General features: G+C 47.4%; 1 protein-coding gene across 3 annotated transcripts in view; it reads left to right on the top strand.

Annotated features, from left to right (window-relative positions):
* The window catches only part of mink1 (misshapen-like kinase 1), a 31953-nt gene that overhangs the window by 5777 nt on the left and 10947 nt on the right, over positions 1–15229 (top strand). Inside the window, exons 3-19 of one of the 3 annotated variants that reach the window (XM_079738239.1) lie at positions 478–660; positions 1132–1242; positions 1343–1433; positions 2204–2334; positions 2457–2511; positions 4176–4254; positions 4725–4900; positions 5207–5276; positions 6519–6729; positions 8983–9090; positions 10166–10252; positions 11818–11991; positions 12598–12768; positions 13204–13473; positions 13748–13827; positions 13970–14073; positions 14439–14530. In XM_079738239.1, coding sequence (XP_079594365.1) covers positions 478–660; positions 1132–1242; positions 1343–1433; positions 2204–2334; positions 2457–2511; positions 4176–4254; positions 4725–4900; positions 5207–5276; positions 6519–6729; positions 8983–9090; positions 10166–10252; positions 11818–11991; positions 12598–12768; positions 13204–13473; positions 13748–13827; positions 13970–14073; positions 14439–14530 — 2193 coding nt within the window. Of the gene's footprint in view, positions 1–477; positions 661–1131; positions 1243–1342; positions 1434–2203; positions 2335–2456; positions 2512–4175; positions 4255–4724; positions 4901–5206; positions 5277–6515; positions 6730–8982; positions 9091–10165; positions 10253–11817; positions 11992–12597; positions 12769–13203; positions 13474–13747; positions 13828–13969; positions 14074–14438; positions 14531–15229 lie in introns of all 3 variants that reach the window. The other 2 variants (XM_079738238.1, XM_079738240.1) reach the window with 2 other exon arrangements.

Genomic DNA, 15229 nt, shown 5'->3' with positions numbered 1-15229 from the left:
ATTTAGTTGTTTCCAACCATTTACATTTCTTAAATGGTGTGCATGTTTACATTATTTACTCCATTTAGACTTTTGTTCAAATCCCTTCACAAGATTTAAGCCATTTTACGTTTCTTTATGTCTTAATCTATGTGGCTTTATTAAAAAAGTATTTTCAACCTCACTTTGCACTACAGCACTCACCGCATTTTCTAGTTCATCGTATCGTTGTTCAGAGTTGTTTGTGTATTTCAAATGACGTTTGCAAATGGCATATCAAACAGTGTATGACAGCTGCACTTGAACCTAAGTATCCCAAAATAGATCAGAACAATTTATATGAGCCGCAATAGTTTTTGATGAAACGCTTACTAGACTCAAAGGGCAAAAAAAAAAAGGCCCGGGGGGAGGACATGGGTTTTATTTAACTATATTCTGCTGCGAGCCCTTTGTGTTGAGGCGTGACCGCTAAAGATGATTGACTTGTGTTCCAACCAGGGCCGTCATGTCAAGACGGGCCAGCTGGCCGCCATCAAGGTGATGGATGTGACGGAGGAGGAGGAGGAGGAGATCAAGGCAGAGATCAACATGCTAAAGAAATACAGCCACCATCGCAACATCGCCACCTACTACGGTGCCTTCGTTAAGAAGAGCCCACCGGGACATGACGATCAACTCTGGGTTGGTCTCTGCGCTCTATGCGGGTTTTGTCCTTGTCTAGGCAATCACTGAGGAACACAGCTCATGGAATCAAATGTTTTTCAATTGAGTTTGGGCCACTTGGGTTTGTGGTGAATGCGTTTGTTTGGGGATTTATTTAACACCTCGTCTATACCTGTGCAGTCATGCGACTGTTGTATAAACAAGGAGAGATTTTGTTGTTGTTGATTGGAGCGCGAAGAATCGTGGACTCAAACAAATTATTTTATCACAGCACTGAAATAATAATATTATAGTCTTGGATATAGTGTAACCCTTGAAAGTGACGTGGTGGTTAGATTACTGTCTATGGATGGCAGTAAAAAGGCCAATGTGTTGTTGTGTGTAGTCACTCTTACAACTATTTTAAACAAGCTCTTCATTCAATCAGTTGAGTCACCGTTGTCTGATGCCGGTGGTGGTTTACAGTCTTTTTCTTTGCGTTGGCTGTAGCTGGTGATGGAGTTCTGTGGCGCCGGTTCTGTGACCGACCTGGTGAAGAACACCAAAGGCAGCTCTCTGAAGGAGGACTGGATTGCCTACATCTGCAGGGAGATCCTCAGGGTGAGAGGCTGACCCAGACTGTCTGGAGAAGGGAGCTGGTAGATTGAAGTAGACCATAGACGGTAGAGGATCTGACTTGTCTGTGTCGGTCTTAACGCAGGGTCTGGCCCACCTCCACGCCCATAAGGTCATCCACAGAGACATCAAGGGTCAGAATGTCCTGCTGACGGAGAACGCCGAGGTCAAACTGGGTGAGTGGATGAGGCATTCATTGGAACAGTCCAGCAAAAACCTTTTACCACTTCACTTTAATTTCAAATGATTTGCATCAGAGTTATGAGAATACAGCACACTGCTCAATCCTGCTTGTGATGATTTTGCTCTCTGCTTGAAGTTTGTTCTGTTACGGGGAAACCTAGACACGGAAAGTGTGACGTATCAAAGGATGTGGCTTGAAGTACCTCGGTTGTTCTATGTAACAGTTACAGCTACACTTGGCGCACAACATTGTTCACTTTGGAAACCCCTGTACAACATGTATTTATATTGTTGCACTGTCCATTCCACACTAGTACTGCTTAGTCATTTACTAGATGCTGTTAACCAAATCGACTTACAGGTAATTCAGATGCATGTCAAGTTGATTTTATTAGTATAGCCCTTAATCACAGTAGCTGCCTCAAAGGCCTCACAGGCCACATTATATGACACCCTCCAAACCCTTCTAAAGGACAAAGAATAACTTCATTATCAAGGGAGAAACCTTTTATAAGGTACACAGAAAAATGTATCCCTCCTTAGCAGTGCATCGGGTGCCCTAATGGGCAGACATAATGGTAGCATAACAAGCAAAAGGGCTAGAAGCAGAGGCAAAAAGGAACTGATCATTATCAAGCAGGTAGAGGTTAGGCGTCCTACACGTGATGCATATAGCTAGGCTGTTGGCATTTGGTGATCGAACCCGGTACCTTTGGGCTGCGGGTCAACCGCTGTCACCACCGCGTCTACCTGTCACCCACAGTGGACTTTGGCGTGAGTGCACAGCTGGACCGCACCGTGGGTCGGAGGAACACCTTCATCGGCACGCCATACTGGATGGCACCGGAGGTCATCGCCTGCGACGAGAACCCGGACTCCACATACGACTACAGGGTAACCTCTTCATGTCCAATTATCTGCACCCCCCCCCCGCGTGCTCCCCCGACATCCATTGGTCAGTAGAGCTAAAACCCTCAAAGTGTAATCGACGAGTTCCCTGTGTTTCTCTCTCACAGAGCGATATCTGGTCGTTGGGAATCACAGCTATCGAGATGGCCGAGGGAGCGCCGCGTGAGTACAGTCTCTCTCTCTCTCTCTCTCTCTCTCTCTCTCTCTCTCTCTGACATTGTCTTTTGTTTCACATCATACGTCTCCCTCTGATTTGAAGTATTAAGAAGGATTTTCTTTTGTTAATTATGTCTCACAAAGGAACCAAGTCAAAAGTATCAGTCAAAAGTACAAAGTGGTAGCAGAGTACAAAAATAAAGGTTAGGATTTGAACTAAGTATAGAAAACCACTTCTCCATTTGACTTGGTCATGGCCCAAGAGTGTTAGAAGATCTATTTTAAGTTGACTCCAAAATGAGCTTGCAACAGTGGCAAGTCTTTGAAAGACATGGAGGGAAATGTGTAAAAACAAAGTTCACACGTTCCTAGTAATCATTAAGCACATTCCTCCACCCAAATATTGATTTCCAGCCACAGATAACTAAATCACTCTAAATCCAATGGTTTTCCTACATCTGTTGGTTTGTGATGGTCACTTGTTGCGATGTTGAGCCAGTCTTATACTAGATCACTAGATCGCTAGATAAACCACACATTGTCTTTGTTGTCCAGTTGGTTTTGCTTCCATCATAAAACATGCAGCTTGTTCACATAATTACAAATGTCTCCTTCTCTCCATAGTCAAGTTTCCGATCTGGGTTGGACTATTATATCTACTATTTTACATTATTATCTACTCCTTTTCCATTTGTAGGATTTTATAACATTTTCTGGCCTTTTCTGTCTGTAGTTTCTCAATATTAATTCCCATGTTTATCATATAGGGAAAGTATTGTTAATAAAGTGGTTACAAATGTATGACCTGCCGTGGTCAGCCTCCCAAACCCTTTCATCTTCGAGTCTAAACTTAATCACTCGGATTCCTGTCCAGTATATAGGGCCATATCTCCCACCACACCATTCTCCTAGCTCCACACTTGCTGTGGTCCTGGTGGTTTCTCTCCCCGTGCTTGGAGCCCTGAAATAGGAGAGTTCACCACAGCAGATCATGCCAATACATCTAATTTAGGATTTGTTTACATTTTCTGTTGATGTCATATCAGTACTATCTGATGGACCGAAAAAACAAAGATGATACTGAATTCCCCTCCCGGGATTTTTAATTATGTGATGCAAAGTGGCTCTTTTTAGCATCCGGTTGAGAAAGGCCCAGATTCCTGGGAGCGAGGACAAGGTAGAACATGTATCCTACGGGTGTCAGTGTATCCCAAAAAGTGTTGAAAACACATTCCCCCCTGCCCCCCATTGCGTGTGTTCAGCAGCCCATTTCAATCAACAAGGTTTGCCTGACAAAAGGCCCGTGCACCGTGGGAATGGGAACGGCGAAGGCTAACCAGACAGGTTTAGCTAGCTCCCTACCTACGCTGAGGGCACAGTGAGTCACAGGCCTTGAAATGATACTTGATGTAACACAGCCCCAGGCAGGGGGCTGTGTTAGAATAACCGCAGCAACCAGATCACTTTATGGAGCTGTAAAGATTATGTGTTGTTGTGGAGGTTATTGCACTACCCTGGTGTGTGGGGGCACATACATTCACTTTTTGGTAAATCTGAGAAATAAATCTTGGTTCTTTCTGTGTTATTTTTGGCTGCTTATTTTGCGGGAAAGTCCCATGACTTGAGGTTGCAGTGGATTGATTCCCCTGTGTTTGTCTGTTCTCTTCCAGCACTGTGTGACATGCACCCAATGAGAGCACTCTTTCTGATTCCCAGGAATCCTCCTCCCAAACTCAAATCCAAGAAGTGGTGAGTGCCTTTTGTGGCTGCTGGTATTTTTTGCAAAGTTAGCTTTTATAATAAGTAAATAAGTTGCACTGTGTTGTGCTGTTCTCATTGAATTCCTGTTGGATCTTTATTGAATTTCAGTCTGTGTCGGATTTTAAACTTTGAAAAGCCTTTTCAAGTCCTTATCCACACAAACCAAGTCAGACACAAATCAGATGACAAAATAGTAATTAATTTCCATAATTAGTCATAGATTAAGAGCAAATATAGATTTGTAATCTAGTTGCCCATGCTTTGTTTTGACCAGGCACATTAATTACATGACACACACACACACACACACACACACACACACACACACACACACACACACACACACACACACACACACACACACACACACACGTTTATATTGCAAGGCAAAATATTACCAAACATCCAAAACAACACACGGTCCCTTCTAGCTGATCCACAAAGGTCTCTCAATGCAGGTCAAAGAAGTTCATGGACTTCATCGAGGGCTGCCTGGTGAAGACCTACCCCAGCCGCCCGTCCACGGAGCAGCTCCTGAAGCACTCCTTCATCAGGGACCAGCCCACCGAGCGGCAGGTCCGCATCCAGCTCAAGGACCATATCGACCGCACGCGCAAGAAGAGGGGCGAGAAAGGTAGGCTCCCTCCAGATCAGCTGCTGCTGCTGATGAAGGGGGTTATGGGATGTTTAGTTGTTTTTTTTGCTGTATATATTTGTATGTCTATAGTCCTGTTCCCCTATTTAATGATTATTCCATTAAATAGTGTTTTTTCTGTGCTTTCTGTAACATATAACTTTCTGTCTTGAGCCAAGCATTCGGGACAAATGTGTGAGTTGTAGAATGTGGAGTATGTGACAGGGATGATTGGGGGTATAAGAGGCGGCAGGGTGGAGAGCGGGGCTCGCATTGAGCAGAACTGTGTTCTGGTCTCTCGTGCAGAGGAGACGGAGTACGAATACAGCGGCAGCGATGAGGAGGATGAGAACCGCGGCGATGAGCGGGAGTCGAGGTAATAACATGTCTACAGCCCCGCTGGTCTGAACCCAGTGCAGATGGATGGAGCCGATTTAATGAGATGGATACTTTATTCTTCCCTCAGGCGCCTTGTTCAGTACAGCAGCAGACCATGAAACTAAATGGCAATCTAAAAGACAATATAAAAGTATGAATAAAGTCACAAAAGTAAAATAAATTACATCAAATTCAAATCACCTTATAATCCAAAACATACCCATAGCCCTGTCCATAAGAAACCGGATTCTAAACCCGGTCTAGAATTCTGACCCTTAACCCTTTCTTAATCCTTTTTTTAGGATCTTTAACCCTATCTAGAAGAACCCTCATCTTAAACCCCGTTTAGAAGAACACTAATACTTAACCTGATCCCTAACCCTGTCTAGAACCCTGATCATAAACCCTGTCTAGAACCCTGATCGTACACCCTGTCTAGAACCCTGATCCTAAACCCTGTCTAGAACCCTGATCCTACACCCTGTCTAGAACCCTGATCCTACACCCTGTCTAGAACCCTGATCCTACACCCTGTCTAGAACCCTGATCCTACACCCTGTCTAGAACCCTGATCCTACACCCTGTCTAGAACCCTGATCCTACACCCTGTCTAGAACCCTGATCGTACACCCTGTCTAGAACCCTGATCCTACACCCTGTCTAGAACCCTGATCCTACACCCTGTCTAGAACCCTGATCCTACACCCTGTCTAGAACCCTGATCCTACACCCTGTCTAGAACCCTGATCCTACACCCTGTCTAGAACCCTGATCATAAACCCTGTCTAGAACCCTGATCCTAAACCCTGTCTAGAACCCTGATCCTAAACCCTGATCCTGAACCCTGTCTCGAACCCTGATCCTAAACCCTGTCTAGAACCCTGATCCTAGACCCTGTCTAGAACCCTGATCCTACACCCTGTCTAGAACCCTGATCCTACACCCTGTCTAGAACCCTGATCCTACACCCTGTCTAGAACCCTGATCCTACACCCTGTCTAGAACCCTGATCCTACACCCTGTCTAGAACCCTGATCCTAAACCCTGATCCTAAACCCTGTCTAGAACCCTATCTTAAACCCTGTCTCGAACCCTGATCCTAAACCCTGATCCTAAACCCTGTCTCAAACCCTGATCCTAAGCCCTGATGCCAAGCCCTGTCTGGAACCACTTAGCAGTAATGTAAATGAATGATTGATTTTCTTCCCACCTTTCGTCAATGTTCCTTCTCCTGAAGCAGTTCGATCCTCAACGTGCCGGGCGAGTCCACCCTGAGGCGGGACTTCCTGCGGCTGCAGCAGGAGAACAAGGAGCGCTCTGAGGCGCTGAAGCGGCAGCAGGCCCAGCTGGCCGCCCAGCGCCGGGACCCCGAGGAGCATAAGAGGCAGCTCCTCCACGACCGGCAGAAACGCATCGAGGAGCAGAAGGAGCAGCGCCGGCGCCTGGAGGAGGTAGGAGGTGTTTCTTGTCACTAACTGCCGTGACCGTGCCGAAAGCTGGCTCGCCCATTCCCTTTATAGTCGGGCTCTATTTTTGGGCGTGACCATTTTGTAGTGGGGTCCGCAAATGGACACCATGTTCCAATTGGTAAATGGACTGGATTTATAAAGCGCTTTTGGAACCAGTGGCCACTCAAAGCGCTTTACAATACTGCCTAACATTCCCCCATTAATGCACACGTTCACACACCGACGGCGGTGTCAACCGTGCAAGGCGAAAGCAGGAGCAGTTGGGATGAGGTGTCTTGCTCAGGAACACCTCGACACTCCTGTGCCATATGCCGCCAAGATATGGGGTGCTATATAGTAAACTATTTGGGGCGTGACCATTTTGTAGTGTTGTCCGAAATGTGAGCATACATATCTGGTTCCCTCTATACTTGGTACCCATAATGCTTTTCCACCCTATATCCCATGATGTAAAGCGGTTTTAATTTTCAGCGGATTCACCCAACACGTCTTGCCTTGCTGACATGTACCACATGTCGGCTTGTTTATGTGACCGAGACATGTCATAACAATACCGCCGCATAATTGGAGTCTGAACTCCCTGCCTAACTTGTTCCCTAAATAGTGTCAACCTCAGACACAGCCTTTGGCTTTACTTTGGTAACATTTCAAAAGGCATTCTTGCGTTTCCTGCACAGATGCCTGTTTCAGCTTAATTTCTTTATTATTTTAGGTAACAGTTAGTGCACTACTAAAGCTGTATTTTGATTATCTAAATTAAACTCAGTTAGTCTCCAGCTAAGCATCCATGTATTCCAATTCGACAATCATAGCTGGATTTCATTTACCAAATTCGATTTTTTTTTTTTGCTCTTATAAAGAGGCTTGGGGTCTTGGTGAAATCGTGAAAGAAAGGTCTAACTTACAAAATAATGTTATCGTTTTGGTAACCATGTAATCAGGCGGCCACCATATGAAGTTGTTCTGTCAAAACGGCTCCCGGAGTTAAAAGTGAATAATTTGAAATATTCATGGCTGCTTAAGGATTCTCTTTACGTGTTGATATGTAGGCCTCAGTGGTTTGGTGTGCCTTCCTTTCCTCGTAGCGTCTATGAAGACGCCCGCTGTACGGTGTACACACAGTATTTATCTCATGGCCGGTGCCCAGTCTATCGCTGCGTGTAGAGGCTGTTCTTGGAGGGATGTTTGAAGCCAGGGGGAGGACAAAGGCCCTTGCATGGGTCAGTGTGCTGCAAGACGGGGGACGGAAGGAGAGAAGGAGGGAGGGAAGGCCCTCGGCTTCAAATAACTTTTGAAAACCTCTTTGTTTTCGAAATGTGCGGCTGAGGGAAAAGTGTGCGGCAATGACGTTTCAAGACGTCAGGCTTTCATTTGAAAAGCAATTCCCCTGAAAGAAAGGTTCCCAATGTGTGATGGTAAGAAAGAGGAGGCGTACGGGGCGGCATAGGGGTTAAGATAAACACACAGGAGAGTAAAAAAGGGCATGTTGAGAGATGTGTTAAACTCACTAGGTCCGCATAACGTTGCTGACGCTGACCCTTGTGAAGGGGTACCTCAGCTTTCCATTTTTTAAACCATATTTCACTTTTATGATTAGGATTGCCATTTCATAATTATTTAGTTTTGACATTCTTGTTCTGGGTGTGTTGTTAAAGCCCAGCAGATCCTCCTCACTGATAGCTTTGTCACAATACTAATCTCCCAGCCCTCTGACATTCCGCTGCTGTTGTGATTTCTCCCCAGGACTCGCCTCGGTTACACTCTTACTTTGGAGCGCTGGCTTCATAAATAATTCACCAACCAGTATTGCCTGTTTTTCTGTTTCATTAGCTCAGAGGAGAACATAAGTGTAATTCTCAAAGTTAGAACTGTTTTTAAAAACAAGGTACTAAGTGACTTAGTGATCTTCTCACACACACACACACACACACACACACACACACACACACACACACACACACACACACACACACACACACACACACACACACACACACACACACACACACACACCCCCATGAGACAAACTGGCTGACTCATGATTATTTAATTTTTTTCTCCCCATCAAATTTCAGCTAATTTATTTTCTGTGCGTCCACACGGCAACAAGGAAGGTGTTCAATTCGCAAAAGGGAACGAAGCCCATCGGCCCGCACTCATCTCTTTATGAAACTTGCAGCGCGGCCCTGTGTCTCTGTACTCATCCCTCTTCGCCTTGACACTCTTTTCTCCCAGCAACAGCGAAAGGAGCGAGACATGGTGAGGCAGCAGGAAAAGGGTCCCCACCGGAGACTCGACGACATGCGACGGGAGGAGGACAGGAGGATGGCCGAGAGGGAGCAGGTAACCAATGGCGTCGGCCGCCGAGCCTGTGGTCGGCCAATCAGGAGGCGGCGGGGGCGTCTCCCTCACCGCCCACCCTGTGGTAAAATTCCACGAATAGGTTGCCATAGCAGCTAGGATCTAAATTGGTGTATTTATTCAGAGACGGGTTTCTGTGGGTGTGCTCTCCTGCGCATCATGTACCCGGTCTCTAGCTGAGCCCCTGTTACACAGTCTGGCATCATACCAGCAGCTCTCAGCGCGGTGGCTTCCTTTCTCTTGGTGCCGTGTAGCTCAGCCTCACGCTATTTCTGCAGGTTCTAAACAAAACCCCCTTGTTTTTCCCCAGCAAAGTGAGAGATAATTGGCCGCCGTGGCTCTTGTGTACGCATTCTCACGTTCATAGTAGCCGTGGTTCACCAATGTGTTTTTTTGTGTCACATGGTGTTGTTTATGTGGACAAGTGAGACTGTTCAGATGTCTTCAGTCAAAATCAACACAATGCAAAGGACCAACAACAGTGTTCCCACTGCAGCACTTATCGCTGTCAGAATTACTGCCACATTGATACCGTTGGGTAAAAGACTTGAGAAAAGGTGTCCACCATAATTAGCATCAGATAGAAGTTGTTTTATAGTAATTCTAAATCTTTTCCCTTCATCTGCTGGTTCCTTGCAATCTGATCTTACTGTTAATATGTAAAACTGATGTATGGATACCGCACACTCTGTCCTCAAATGGACCTGATACTGGCCGAGGGCTTTAATGCCCTCTGTTTGGATATGGTGGTTTCATGTTCTCTCAGCCTGATGCAGCTTTGTTCTGGTAACAAAGGTCAGCGTGTTCTCTACGCATGAGCCATTTCCATCTCCAGTTGTTGTTTGCAGTTCCACCGTAGAACCCTCCAAATGGACCGTTTTTTCGATTTCTATGGTCGTTTATAGAAGTGGCGTTGCGTAACATCTTTGCTTTGTTCACTTTCCTTTGCCCCCCCCTTCCTCTCCTCCGTCGGCTCCCTTCATTCCTCCCCACACCTGTTCCTCTTCCTCCCCCCCCCCCCCCCCCCCCCCCGACCTGCTCCTCTCTGCCCCTGCAGGAGTTCATCAGACACAAGCTGGAGGAGGAACAGCGGCAGTTGGAGATCCTTCAGCAGCAGCTCCTGCAGGAGCAGGCTCTGCTCATGGTAACTCCTCTGATGACTCTCCTCTTCTGGCTGCCATGGTTACCTCGCCACCTACCCGGCTGAAAGGCGCTGGGTAGACTTTGTTGTGTTGTGTGTGTGTGTGTGTGGCGTTATGTAAGACCCCCCACATTGCAACCGTAATGCATCTGAGGTCTGGTGGCTGTGTGTCGCAACGGTGATCCGATTGCTATCCCTGACGCGTTGAGTACATAAGTGTCAATCGGATTCAAATATACTGCAGTGTATTATGTAGATATACATACATACATACATACATACATACATACATACATACATACATACATACATACATACATACATACATTTAATTTTCAATACTAAACTAACAAAGCACTCTCAGTGTACTGCAGCGCGGTGCTTAATGTGTTCATGAAGAAAGCTGTGACGCTGAAACCTGAACACTGAAATGTGTTGGTGTGTGGAAAATAACCAGCCACATTATTACAGATGAAGCAGTCTCATTATATCACTATTAACATCTCTGAATAAGTGTGGGCTGGCCACTTTGGATATGAAGTAGCTGCACAATGCTGTCATTCCCAAAACACAGATTCTCTTATCTCCTTTATGCGTGTTCATCCATCATCACGCTTTGTTCACTGCTTTGTAAAACATTGCAATTTAGTCCCTTATGCTGGAAGAAGATAATGTAGTGCCACAGGAAACAGTACTCTTATGTTCGAAGAAGATAATGTATTGCCAAAGGGAAATAATACTATTAGCAGATACCATGTGATTTAGGGAAACATAAATATACATTCCCCACCAAGAGCACAGTCAATTAAAATTTTCCACAATGTACTGAGGACAGTGTTCAACTCAGGCGAAGTCCAGACATTACGCAATGTAACTGGATGATAAGCATTGATTACACAATGAACATCTTAAGATGTTACACACACACACACACAAACACACACAGCTGTTTTACTGTCTGGAATTATGATTTTAAAGTGAACTGCTTTTGGCAGTGCAGCCCCCGCGCTGAGCAGCGATGCTCAGCTGCGCCTGGCTGTTTGAAGTGACAGGATGGCACGGCTGTGGCATTGATGAGATATCTCTGTAACTCGTCTGAGCCAAATAATGCAATTAACATCCTAAGGAGCACACTGATTGGGAATTGCAATGTGGTTTGTATCTAAATCATTGAAAATAGGACTTTGGATACATACTGCAATTAACCTTGAGGTACTGGGTTGGTAGGTGGTAGTAGATCCGGTAGTGTCACGAATTGATTAATTAATCATAGTCAACATGTCAACACAAATCTACAGCATGGCAAAGGCATGTCATTTCTTCCCCACAGCCCATCTTCTGTCTCCCTTCCTCACATCCTTCTTTTACAAGACGGTTCCAAAAGCGTTAGCCTCGAAGGACGGCATGTCAATAAAGTTATTGTCGTTGAAGGTCCTGTTGGGGAACAGTACCGTTCTTGTGGTCAACGTAGGTATGGGCCTGTCGAAGGGGGTCGGTAGAGGGCGTCGTTAGTGAAGCCCATGTCGATAAAGTCACCGTTGACGGGCCATTGTCGGTGTGGCCCGCAGGAGTACAAACGCAAGCAGCTGGAGGAGCAGAGGCAGTCGGAGCGGCTGCAGAGGCAGCTGCAGCAGGAGCACGCCTACCTGGTGTCCCTGCAGCAGCAGCAGGACAAGAAGCCCCAGCTCTACCACTACAACAAGAACCTGGAGCCCAACAACAAGCCCGCCTGGGCCCGCGAGGTGCCCGCCCCCCACTCACACACACACACACACTTGAGCATCACCCACACAGCGCACGCCCACGCGCTGAGAGCTCTCATGCTTTCCACAAACGCCTGTGTGCTCTTGCTGCCCCTGAACCCTGAGCAGATCTGACAGGAGTGTAGAGAGGCACCCATGAGGAAGAGGCGCTGTCTAACGAAACTAAACGACCTCTTACGCGGTGCTTCATCGTAGACGCTGTTATGTTATTTAGCTATTAAAAAAAACGAGTGACTTGCAGTGAATTCAGCTACATGGCATTATGGTAGATATGAGTCATACTATCAAATCATTGCCAATGATGTATACAGTGGAGCAAAAAGAAACGATGCTAATACATACGACATGGAAGTGACCAGACTGAACACCTAACAGGCTGTCTCTCTCTCTCTGGTGTTGTATCCCATGTCTGTGACCCTCTGTTGCCTCTGTTTTTAAATCTCCTGTCTCGGTCATCCTGGTGTTATATCTGCTGTATGTTTGTCTCTCTCCCTCTCGTTCTCCCTATTTGTGGTGTGTGTGTGTGTGTGTCTGTCTCTCTATGGTGTTATATCCCTGTCTCTCTCTCTCTCCTCTCTGGCAAAGGTGGAGGAGAGGAGCAAGCTCAACAGACAGGGTTCTCCCAAGATCTGCACCACCGTGTCCGACACGGCCATCCAGTCGCGCTCAGACTCCATCAGCCAATCAGGAGGGGGCCAGGCTGCCCAGACCCCGCCCATGCAGCGGCCCGTGGAACCTCAAGGAGGGCAGGGCAAGGTGTGTGTGTGTGTGTGTGTGTGTGTGTGTGTGTGTGTGTGTGTTGGTGACGGATGAGCAATGCAGACTCACACCCCACAGGCGCACGTATTGATAGACGAGGCCAAATGTTTGGAAGAGGGGGTCAAATGTGAACACCTGGGCCTGTCCCTGTGTGCATTAAACAGCTACTTTCTCATAATGCTGCCTAATCCAACTATCTTACTCACACCCGCTTTTGTGTCTTCTTCTCTTCCTCTCTCTCCGTTGGGCGCCCCCTTCTAACGCTTCCGTCTCAAACATCCGACCTCTGCCCCTCTCCTCAATACCCAACGACGGACTCCTCCGCTCTCTCTGTGCGTTTCCATCGGGCCGCGGCGCTCTCTCTTCCTGCCCTTCCCCTAACAACCCCCCCCCGCCTGGGCTTGTTGTCGTCCCCCCGCCCTCGCGGTGCAGTTCCAGATGGCTCACCTGGTCCCTCTCAAGCCCTACGCCGCCCCCGTGCCGCGCTCACAGTCCCTCTGCGACCAGCCCACTAAGACCATGTCCGCGTTCCCCACCCAGGACCCCTCCCTCACCCCCTCCCCCCGCCCCACGCACTCCCGCGAGCTGGTCCGCCAGAACTCGGACCCCACCTCGGAGAACCCCGGCCCGCTGGCGCACCACCCCATCAGGGAGGACCGGGGGCCCTGGATCCGCCTGCCCGACGTGGAGCTGCCCCCCAAGGTGACGCCCCCCGGCCCCCCAAAGTCGGCTGGTTTTATTGTTGTTTTTTTGGGGGGGAAACGTTTTATTGCATCCGTCATAGGATTGTTTGAAAATGTGAGTGGAGTAACACTCGGAGCCACCACTCTCCCCAAATCTGGGATTTTTTTTTCTCTAAATCTAATTTGGTTTGTGCTGGAAATACAGCATGAAAGTTTCAAGGCAAGGAGAAGAGTGACGTGGCGTAAAGCACCGTTCGCCTTTTAAAATAATGAAGTCTGTGGCTCCTCCTCAGATCCCACAGAGAACGGCGTCCATCGCTGCAGCGCTCAACGCAAACCTCGCCTCTGGCATCCGGCATCCAGTTAGAGCCAGGTACACAACAGCACTTTGACTTTAAGATACGATTCCTGTGTGTTATTGGGTCACTTGACATATGTAATGCAATTGACAATTCAAAATGCCACACAAGAGAGACGATTGGATGTGATAACCCCACCCCCGCTTCCCCTGGCAGCAACCCGGACCTGAGCCGCAACGATCGCTGGGAGAGAGGGGACAGCATGAACCTGGTGTCCAACCTGCCCCAGACCGGCTCGCTGGAGAGACATCGCATCCTCAGTGAGTACCTGGGACTCATCTCTCAGGATCACTCCTGCCGTTGGTCCTAGAGGGACCGTGAGAAAGTGTATTCATCCCTGGAAGGGGAACTAAATGTTTGACATGCACCTATAAGATGGACAACAAGCATGAGAGTTGGGAGACAAACACGAGTCGGCCGGTACAAAATATAGGGTGTGCAGTAACGGTAAACAACAGCACTGAGGTTCTTGACATGGAACTAGTGTTTACCGAGGGCTACCCTGTAATGTTTGGGACCTGGTGTAGGTGGTACCTTATCATCATGATTCATTCAGACACACACGGCTGACTAGCGTTTAGCCGTAGACCGTATAACTGAAGTATGGAACCCTTCCCCCCTCCAGGTTCTTCTAAGATGGACTCTCCCATTCTTTGTCACGACGGACGGCACAAAGCGGGGGAGTCTCGCACCTCCTCTCGCCCCAGTCGCCCCGCTGTAAGTGTGTGTGTGTGTGTGTGTGTGTGTGTGTGTGTGTGTGTGTGTGTGTGTGTGTGTGTGTGTGTGTGTGTGTGTGTGTGTGTGTGTGTGTGTGTGTGAGAAATAGGATGCCGTTTGCCACAAAGTTCTTCTTGCAGAACCAGTTTTGCGATGTCTTCCAACACTTTCCGACACGTTGTTTAATTGTGATCGTTATGTAACCCATAACGTGGCGTTAAGTCCCACATATGAACACCGTTTAGCTTTTAGTATTCCTGCCTCTAAATCTCCTTTAGTCTTCTCTCTCACTAACCGAAGCCTCTCTCTCTTTTCCACCTTGCGTTCTGCCACCACCTCTCCATTTTCACCTCCCTTTCCACTCGTCTTCCTCCTCTTTTCCTTGCCCTAATCCCTCGCTTCCTTTGATGTTCAGAGTTACAAGCGAGCCATAGGAGAGGTCAGTGTCACCCTTCTCTCTCTCTTTCTCTCTATCTCTGTTGGCTGTTCCAGGCCCAGTTCAGCCGTTGAAATCGGATCTCTTTGCTTAACGTCCCTACCAAGTCACTACCTTTCTCTTTAAATATATGCGGCACTAGTACAATCTGGTAATACAATACAGGGTGCACACATGCTTATCGTCCAGAGCAGACAGCTGCCGTTTCTTCATTATCCTGTAGCAGTGAGCTGAAGATGGGTTTCAGTCCAAGGGAAAAAAAA

The sequence above is a fragment of the Pollachius pollachius genome, assembly GCF_949987615.1.
Source record: "Pollachius pollachius genome assembly, chromosome: 6".
NCBI classification, from domain to species: domain Eukaryota; kingdom Metazoa; phylum Chordata; class Actinopteri; order Gadiformes; family Gadidae; genus Pollachius; species Pollachius pollachius.
This window is presented reverse-complemented; position numbering and strand designations above follow the sequence as displayed.